Below are 10,474 nucleotides of genomic sequence, written 5' to 3'. Positions count from 1 at the left end.
ATAAAATGTCATGGTTAAGTCATAGACAGTTATAAGATACCGCTCATTTCAAGCCATTCTCAAGCCGAGGCTTAAAAAAGACACTGTGACCCTAATGAAAGTACGAAAAAATGCCCCATATGCTTTGGATGGAAGTAAATAGCTATAACTGGAATTCAGTAGCCCCCCCTCTCCCCCTCACATTCCTGGTCCTCGGTGCCACCGCACCTGCCGCACTATTGACAGGCACACCCCGCTAAGCTAGCGCTCCAGAGAGCAGCTGAGTAGGACACACTCCACGCGCAGTACTGTCTCGTGTCGACAGACGTCACTGCCAACCTCAGAGTGACGCGTGCATCAGGCCAGTCCCGGCATGCACCTCGGAAGCCGTCGTTGAGAGTGTGTATGGGAGGCGGGGGCTGCTAGGGGAGGAGAGTCGAAGTGGAAATTTCCGTGTAAGCCGGCTCCTTATAACACTAGTGGCTGCATCAGATCGCCTGATTGTCGTTGAAGGGAAAGTCAGGCATCGTTTGTGCTCTTTACACTGTCAGACGGCAAGCAGCACATCACAAAAACCGGGCAGCTGGCAATACACGGACAGTACAGCAGGCGACATTTTTTGTACCCCCTAAAACCAGAAATACCTCAAAATTAACCGCCTCGCCCGCGCCACCCTGCTTTGCTTCTTAAGACCCACCATGTCACATTACATTCACGTCCCTACCGGCTCCCCAGACGTGCCCAGGATGAACCTGACTGTAGATGAGCGCGGGTGCCGCGAAGGAGCGATGCGGCTGCTCAAGGAGCTGCGGCCACATTGGAAACCGGAGGAGGTTACCACGCAGGTAAATACAAATAATCGCCGCGGACTATAAGGCCAGCAGCCCGTTTGACTTTCGAGTTAGGTTACGTATAATTGGAAGTCTCGGGCACAACCGTCAGATTAGGGGCGCCACGCCCATCCCCCCCACAGGATCCGCAGAGAAGTGTCTCCTTGGAGGCCCCACCTCTCGAGTCTGAAGCACGCATGTATAGACAGCGACAGAATATGTTTAATAATCATTGTTCTTTATTTTGTCAAAGACAATTGTAGAGCGATAATCTACCCTCCACCGTTGTGAAAACGTTATCAATTGTAACTCCTCTGCTTTAAAAAATAAAAAAATATTGCACCGATTTATCCGTAAGCATTGTTTGGAGGGTACGTGTAAAAATACTGTAAAACGTAAGATTAAAGTCGGATGCGGTTTCCGATAGTAATGACTCATTGTAGCAAGCCGACTAGCAATCGTGATGGGCGTGTGAGGCCATTGAAAAGGAGCGCTGCATTTACTTCCGCCTTAGTAACGCGTTGGACGGTGACGTCTTCTTAAAGCCCCAGCCATGTACTGGTGTCCATCCCCGTTGTATTGAAAAACGTGTTGTTATAGCTCGTCAAGTTTACTGTGTATGGAGTGGCATGTTTTCGATGTGTTATGTCTTAAATCACTTTTAAATGCTCGAACTCCGTCCAGATCGTGGGTTCTGGTAGCAAGGTGAATGTAATGCATTTTGTTTGGTCCAGTAGCCCCAGCACCATTTTGTTAGTTATTTTGCAACCATCCAATAAATTGAACGCTTTTAATCCAACATTAAAGAATAACCGCCCTCCCTAATTGGACTCATTTATGGGTACTGGACTAAGGATATTGTGAAGTGTTGCCGCCAAATTGTACTTTTTGTTGTATTTTTGTTTTGATACCTGTAGCAATGCTTAATGCTGAAATGCAATACAGTGTGAACCACAAGCAGATTCTCTTTTTTAAATACTGATGCCTAATAACCGTACATTTTGTTTTATTTATTTGTAGCTGTTTTAATGCGCGGGCTTAGTTCCAAAAGAGATTTGAAGAAATGACAGAACCACCTTATTTGTTATTTATTTTATTTAAGAGTTTTGTATTGTGCTGGCAAGATCAGATCAGATAAAAACAGGTATCCGAGCGCTTTACATCCAATAACCTGTTCAGTGTATATAGCCAATAGAACAGGAGAACATCTGTAACCCTTTAAATCAATATTACACCTAGAGGAAGAAAAAAAAGGGGGCGGGGGGGAGGGGGGGATTGGCTCTATTCAATGTGGAGGGATTTCTCCATTTTGCTCAAAGACAGTGACCACAATGTTTTGGCCACCGCTGACAGATGTTTGTTTTGCGCCATGAGTTAGGACCAGCTTCTGAAAACCTTCATTCGTTCCCTTAGGCTACTTATCCAGCAAATAACTCTAGCTTCTCCATTCCGAGACTTGTTCTCTACCACTGTGACTTTTTGGGACGCCCTTAGTGAATATTCAAAACATGTTTTGGCTTAAGTTTCCTTAATGCTTATTGGCAATTTGGAAAGTTCCTGGATGGGGTTGAAAGGCTAACGCCCAGTACTGAACAGTATATTCAGAGCACAAGTCTTAAAAAAAGAAGTGGGGATACTAACCAATTTAGGCAGTATGTAAGTGACATTATGGCACTTGACATCACATTTTATTACATCACGGAACAACACCGCTTCACAGGAAGTGTATCACAACCCATTAGCTCACAGGAAGTGACTTCACATCTTAAAACCATGCTCATACGTTTAGCAGGTCTATCATCAGTATGTTTCAGCACATTAGAATATTTAACAAGTGAGATTTTGAATCTGGGTTGGGTCAAAAACGCGATGCAACCAAACACACCATCTGGGTCTCGGCTTATACGTATATTTTTTGTAAACTCTGCTCAAGGAAATTGGCAACAAGGAGAAATGTGGCAGTAGATCTGTTCTGCCTAGTTGTTTGAAAAGTCTGCATTATAAAATATCTTATGGGGTTAAGGCACCTGATGCATAGATGTTTGTGTGCCAGCTAAATGTAGGTGAATAATATTAATGGTAAGATAACTCTGGAGGTTAACTTATTTGTTGGAGAGATCTGTGTTTTATCTAGTCCCAGTTTTGAATCAAAGTAGCTTAGAGGGTTAATGTCTTATGCAGAGCACATTATACAATACGACGATTACAGATTTTTATTTTATGTAAAAGGGTAAGTGAGTTACTGCTTTTATCACAGAGCTCCTCTAGTTACTTGCAGATCATAAATTGTAATCCTGATGGAGCACAGTGAGCTATTGTCAAAGTATCTGTACGTGTGATGTAAAACTCTCTTGACACCCTTCATTGGGTTGAGTAGCACTATAGCGCTATAAAAGAAATAAAACAAAATAGTGGTATTTAAATTGTTATTTGTGTAAATTTTGGGGCAGACCTCTTACTGTGCATGCATATTTCTTATATAAAGGGACTGATCAAATTCAAACCCATGCCTCTCGAATACCCTTGAAGTGATAAGATGTGTGCCTTTGTTCCCCTCCATTGTATTTAAGTCTGAGGCTCCAGATAGCTCTTAGCCAGCATACTCCAACAAGAATCCTGATTGGCCCCTTAACTTCAGCCTTTGTAATGTGACCAGCTGGAATCTGATATGCCCTCAACCTGCCTGCACTGTGCTGTTCAAAGCTGCTAAATGTGTCCCGGTGTCTGAAAATGATACAAGGACAAGTTAAGCATATTTCTGTGGGGCCCAGCCTCTTGGCAGGGGAGATTGCGTCCACCATAAGAAAAGAGTTATACCCCTTCTACCCGCCTATACCCTCGACTTGTGACCTGAGTATATTGGAAACGAATGTTCCATTAGAACGAACATATTTCCCCCTGACTTTACTTGTACATTACACCCATCTGCATCGTCCTTGGTTTGACAAAATATATATTTTCATTCACTTACCAACCACTATGCCGTCAGCACTGTCTGCTTCTATGTTACATCCCTATTTGGGACCATGATATCATTTTTTAACATACTATGGGTTTCAGCAGGGGTCTAACCCTATACTTGGAGATATAATCAGTTTGTTCAAAAACACTTAATAAAACACATATAAAGAATCATTTTCTTGGGTCTATGTATAAAATCATTGTATCATAACCGTTCATATCAAGATGGTGACACATGAAAATTAACACCTATTTTCTGCTTTTGAAAGTGTCTCTCGTAGCTGGTGTAGAAGGGCTATTGTTCCAAAATGCAACTAAGGGCTAGTGACATACTATGCATGGCAGCAAAGTAGGTAGGCAATATCTAAAGATAAAGGCATTCAGATACGATTACCATGTGTTCAGACGCCTCAACCTCCGAATAAGTTTCACAGATGAGGACTGGGATCATGATGAAAGGTGGGGCTTTGGACCATGGCATTGTCCTAGGGGCCGTAGCCTACCCTGCTACATAGCAAGTACAATTTCAGCTGGGACTACCTCTCAGGACCTGTGAAGGTTTCAGAATCCTAATTTGGATTACAGCAGAGCCTTACCATGTGTTCAGACGCCTCAACCTCCGAATAAGTTTCACAGATGAGGACTGGGATCATGATGAAAGGGGGGGTTTTGGACCATGGCATTGTCTGAGGGGCCGTAGCCTACCCTGCTACATAGCAAGTACAATTTCAGCTGGAACTACCTCTCAGGACCTGTGAAGGTTTCAGATTCCTAATTTGGATTACAGCAGAGCCTTCACATACAAGTCGTAAATGTATTATGCACAAGGGTTTCTAGCTCACTTGACTGTTGATTGTGCGACAATGACTTATCATCTGGTTGCCATGTATTGAATGGCAAACCATATTTCACATGGCGGACCGACGTGGGTGGCAGGTCAGTGTGTGCAAATGCACAGGAGATCGGACATTAAACTCCATAGTGGGGAGTAAAAGGTGACAACCTAATATGGTAACACGACTGTGAAGAGGTGTGTTTAGGGAGATTTCTAAAATTGAGTCTATGGAACATGTCAGAATGTGAGAGAGAGAGACTTTTTTTTAGTCTTGGTACAATGCAGAAAAAGAATGATCTGTACGTTCTCTCCAAGTCTGTTGGATTTCCAGCCCTGGCTGGGATAGGCTTCTGGTAATTTAGGCACCACTTGAAACATTGAGTAAAGCATAAAAATACTGGAGTTTACTCAGATAGACGGCCTTGTAGATTACACATCTGATTTAGAAGTCGATTATGGCAGGAAGAGGACGCATGCATTTCTTCCAACGTAAAGAAGATGTGCTTGTCCTACAAGAGGAAGTCCATCGTCACAGCTAAGTAAAACTCCCTGCATTAAATCACATCATTTAGCAAATATCTCACTGTTTACTGTGGCAGTAAACTACAGAGAGAGTAAACATTTACAAAAGAGAGCTCAAATGGACATCTCCCCATCCCATCATAATTTCTTAATACAACCTTTTTTTGTTTTTACTGCTGTGTTTATCCATTCATATTGCTGTGTAAGTAAAAAAAAAAACAAGCTCAGATTCGTTAATTAGAAAGCACAGGGCTGAATCGCTATTGTGAACACAGCTTTCAAATTTTAAACCCTTCTGGCATGCCCCCATTCAACTTGCTGGATTGAAGTGATAGCTACTCCTAAATCAATTGCTTTTGATTCGTTTTTAGGTCTTGCCTAAGACAGCGCATGCAATTTCGCTTTCAAGATCTTTTGTTTTCTATACAGTGGCTTAGAGACCACCCATTTCTTAACATTGGTAGGCTTTATTGTCACTTTCATTAGTTTGCTGCATATTGGTCAGCTGCTGCAGTCTTCCTTACTGTGTTTGTCCCTCCTCTGGAGCATCAATGCATTATTTGTGTCCTTCCACTGCTCATTTTAATAGCTGCCATTGTTTACTTTGTTTGTTTTTTAGCTTACTCCCTCATGAACTTCTTCCCTCTCCATTTTCCTCCTGCCCTCCCGTGTGTTGCTGCTTGTCCCCACCCTCAATTCCTCTCTTGTCTGTGTTGCTGCTTGCTCCTGTTCACCCTCCCTCTGTAAAAAAGCGATTTAACGTGGACACCTCTACCCATGTCGTAGCACTTTTTCCCGTACCCTCTGTCATTGTTGCCACCCCTCTTCTCCCTCTGCCTTCAGCGATGCCTCCTCCTTCCAGCAATAAAACAAGTATTGGCATAGCCAATAGGTCTTTCTTTTGGAATCTTATAAGTATTTAGTTATGCAGCACAATATCCTTGGTGCAATAACATTTACTATTGCATGGGTAAACACTTACAAGGTCCCAAGGGCGAGACCTATTAGCTATGCCAATGCTTGTTCTGTCTTACTTTGACTTGTGATAGAGCTGAATGCATGGATGGGTGTGAGTGCAGTGAAATAAAAATACTTTACAATGCATTAGTGATGTAGAGGGGATCCTAGATAATTTGTGTAATTTATTCAAAATAGTAAGCTATAAGTATTGTGAGGAAACATTTATCTTTTCAGTAAACTGTTGTGAACTTGTCCATTATTATGTTTTGATCCATGGACATTGAATTATATTGTTGCCTATAGTCTTTTCAACTGAAAACAGTTTGTAAGTAAATGTAACAAAAATATAGTCCGTCCAGACAGATCCATTGTAACACATCTTTTATTTAAAGATTAGCAGCATCTCCTGCAGTTGGTGGAAAAAAATCTGCTCTCGCTGAGTTCTTTGCGGATGGGGTAAGAGGGGGGTATGGGGTTGGGAGGGTCGTTGGAAACCCAAAGCACAGCGACATATCAATGTGCAAGAATTCTGTCTGCATATTTGGCGGTCTGTTGTGATGTTCTCTGGGCTGAGAAACGAAGAGGACAGACGTGCGTACAGGGGTAGGGCGAGGGGATCGCAGCCTTTCAATCTACAATAACTGTACTTTTTTACTATTTCACGCTGACCAGCTCCACCAGGTGCCACTGCCCACGAGCAGACTTCTTCGCAGTAGACATCATGGCGCACTCAGAAGTCATTGAGGTACATTTCACTGCAAAGTGTCAGTGTCCTGTTCGTACATGCATTTTTTTACTCCTCTGTTAGAAGATTTAGTTGTACATTTTGGTTTTTGTTGACACCAGTACGCGTGTAGTGACGTATGAGCCCGTTGCGCCACAGCATGGCACGGAAGAAATGTCCTTCTGTGTTTACAAATGGGCAATTAATCTTGTTGCCGCTGTGAGCGACAGTACACATGGGCAAATAAAAGTAGACCTTATAGGTTTGTCTGATCATGTGATAGAGACTGGAGTAAACAGATTATGCATCCCTACATAATACAACAAGCGCACGCTCGCGCTGCAAGTTAAAAACAAGCAGGATGGAGAAGAGAAAGGTGGCGCATGCTTAAACAGATTATGCTTCACTGCATAATACAACAAGCTTGCGCTGCAAGTTAAAAACAAGCAGGATGGAGAAGAGAAAGGCGGCGCATGCTTGCGCGCGCAGCAGCACTAAAAGTGAAAGTTATCGCGCTCCAGATGGCGCCTCGGGTGCTAAAAGCTGCCGGCTGCACGCCTGCACACGTACGTGCACGCTAGCTCTAGGCCACAGAGGTAGCATTTTCTTAATCCCTTACTAAAAGTCTTGCCAGCTCAGGCAAGACCTAAAAAGCGCTATGTCTCAGTCAGCGCCTACCACTTTTCACATTTTTTTAAAAAACTCTTTCATACTGCATGGTAAATACACTACTCTAAAACAGGGCTAAACCGTGACAATGCCACTAGCTATCTTCTCGTAGACGAGTCCTATTGGCTTTGGCAATGCTTGTTTTTCACTATTACAGGTAACAATATATTTAATTTGTTTTGTAGGTGCACCACCAAATCCGGTTACTTAATTTCTGCTATATGTACATAGCCCTTGAGATCTGTAGTATTGTGTTGTGGCTTTGTGGTGTTTATTTTTTCTGATCAAGCCTACCAGAGAGCAGAAGCTCCATGGTTGCAAATGACGTAGGCTTACTAAGAACTTTTGGGGACTTACAGATCACCATTGTTTACCATTGGTTGGGTTTTTTGTCACTCAGTTGCATGCTTCTTGTTCAATGGCTGTCCTTGTCCATCTTGTGTTTGCCCCTCTCCTAGACCATAGCCTCTTTACTATCTCTCCTGCTGGCTCGATTCTATTCTTCCACTGCTAACTTGTAGAGAACTTTTTCCTCCCCTCCAAATTCTCACCCTGTGCTCCATATTTCTCTCTTGTGTACTTTTCCCTCGTTCCCCAGATGCAGTTACTTTCACGTGCTGCTTGCTCTTTCATAAGCATCACCACTTCGCCCCCACGCTATGTTATTCTTTCCCTGCCCCACCCGCTGTGTTCTTGTCCATGTGTCTTTCTCCCCTGCCTTCGTGTCGTTTTCTCCCTTAAGTGATGCTTGTCTACCCTCCCCACCAACTCCCTCCCCCCCCCTACCCCCATTTACTCCTGTTACCCACATCCCCTGGACCTCAGTGGCGCTTATTTTTATTTTTTATAAAGCCTTGGTCCCCCTTTATTTACTTATCCAAATGGTGTTTGCCACCTTCTATTGGTAAGTAAAATATGAGAGCAAACCGTGCCAGCATGATTTCTTGTGCACATACTTGCGTTTTAACCCATGCATGTGCATACATTTTCACCTGTGCACCTCCCAGTGGAATGAAGTCCTACTTTTTAAAATGTATTTAAGTTTTTTGACAATACTGCTCAGTGTGGATGTGGGGGGTAGGTGATGGAAAACAGCTGCTGCAGAACACGGCAGAGAGCTTTGATAAATTCATTAGATCCCAAATGCGAGACCTGTTGGCTTTGCCAATGCTTGTTTACTCCCCGCTAGTTCCCTATGAATGTTATTTTCCAATATTGGTTCCTTTCTGTGGTTACTAAATTAGAGCGCAAAACGCTTTTACACATAAGACACCAAAAACATTTCCGGTCACAATGATATGTATCCTGACATGTTCCTCAATTATCTCAAAAAAACATAATTTTCATTAAAATCAGATTTATTAAAAGCTTAGTCAGAAGTCAGCATGGTATATAATCCACAGTTTTGCATTTAAAAACAATTACAGTACATTAACATCAAGCACGTATACAAATTCACACAAATTTAAAAAAAAAAATTTTTATAACCAAGTTGTCGACGCGTTTCGGTGTTTAAGATTGATGGTACACCTTCCTCAGGACTACAATCAAACTTCTTCAATCTAAAAATATACGGAACAGTCAATTAGTATACATTCATTGAAAGATCTCATTTACAGAAAGTTTTTACACTTCTATCGGTGTCTAGAGTGTACACAAGAAGATTTCTTACTCAATTCGCAGTGTTCAATTTGCGGTGTCAGTCTAAATCCTGGGGATAGATAAATCTTATCCACTCTTATGATTCTGGTTTCTTCCTTTAAAAGACCTGTATGCACACAATATTATTTTGTGTACAATTAGTGTGTTTGATTTAATCTACACAACTGCATCTTTGTCACCACTCAAGTTAAAATAAATCAATGCTTACTTTATGTTTTCGGGTGCATGCCTTGAGGTTTTTACTTTCAACCAGAAGGAAATTTTTTTCTGTCCACCGTTAACAGTCAGGATGGTTCCTTAAAATAACCTGTGTATACATAATATCAGGTATACCATAAGTGTTATCCTTTTTAAGGCACTGTATTGGAAATATTTTGTAGAACTTGTAAAAGGTATGCTTACAATGTAGTTGGAAATAGGAGCGTTAAATTGCCTTCGTTATATGAAAAAACTCTGGGTGAACCTCCGGTGAGCTTCTTTTCCACTTCTTACTACAGTTTAAAAGGAGATGGAGTGCTTCTTTTTTTAAATTTGAAGACGATTCCTTTTATCTACATGGAGAAATGGAGTGCACATTTTATACTTTGGCATATCACATTCCTGGCGATAAATCAGTTTGTGCTCTATTCATTGATTTGTAGACTTAGAGCGTATACCATTTATAGAGGCGCACATTTAAAGGTTGCTAGCGCACATTAAAGGCTGCTGCAGGACATAGAGATATCCGTGCTTAAGTCATTTTGCTTTATAGACAAGATAATACAGCCCTCTTTCCGGTGATCTTATTTACTGTGGTATGATTTACATAAAGTCCTCATCAGTTTTGTACAATTATTGCGATGTATATTCTTGCGCAAGAGTAGAGTACACCCTCTTTAGGTTATCTCAAATTTACAGGGTGTAGCGTTGTTGTAGACATTGTCAGTTTTTTGCAATTATCCTGATGCCTGCTCATACTACAAAGCAGAATAAACCCTCTTAAGGTTTATCTCTAGTTCTGCAGGGTAAAAAAGTCCATGTTGATAATCATGGTCTTACATGAATTGCCTGATGTAAATTCATGCGCAGGGATAGAGTATGCCCTCAATCCCCATTCTCTTACCTCCGTGGGATTAGCTCATCGCCGCCTGCCTGGTAACCCGGTCTCCAGCGTCAGATACTGTGCTTGGAGAACCGGTTCCTTTTATACTCAGCGGCTGTCTCATTTAATTGAAAGACCGCTTACACCTGTGTCAGTTCTAGTTGGCGCCGTGAAGTCGCCATTTTGGTAGTTTTATTCTCTATAATCCTTGCTTAGTAGTGCCTATAAGCAAGGAAGGACTAATATGGCAC

At 42.0% G+C, this 10,474-nt stretch overlaps 1 protein-coding gene across 1 annotated transcript in view; it reads left to right on the top strand.

The window, feature by feature from the left end:
* Positions 1 to 352: 352 nt before the first annotated feature.
* Positions 353 to 10,474, top strand: part of ETNK1 (ethanolamine kinase 1) — a 181,856-nt gene continuing 171,734 nt past the window's right edge. The window contains exon 1 of the mRNA XM_086920366.1: positions 353 to 824. Coding sequence (XP_086776492.1) covers positions 678 to 824 — 147 coding nt within the window. The 5' untranslated portion in view covers positions 353 to 677. The remainder of the gene's footprint in view (positions 825 to 10,474) is intronic.

This window comes from Lissotriton vulgaris, chromosome 1_1, assembly GCF_964263255.1.
Source record: "Lissotriton vulgaris chromosome 1_1, aLisVul1.2, whole genome shotgun sequence".
Lineage (NCBI taxonomy): Eukaryota > Metazoa > Chordata > Amphibia > Caudata > Salamandridae > Lissotriton > Lissotriton vulgaris.
This window is presented reverse-complemented; position numbering and strand designations above follow the sequence as displayed.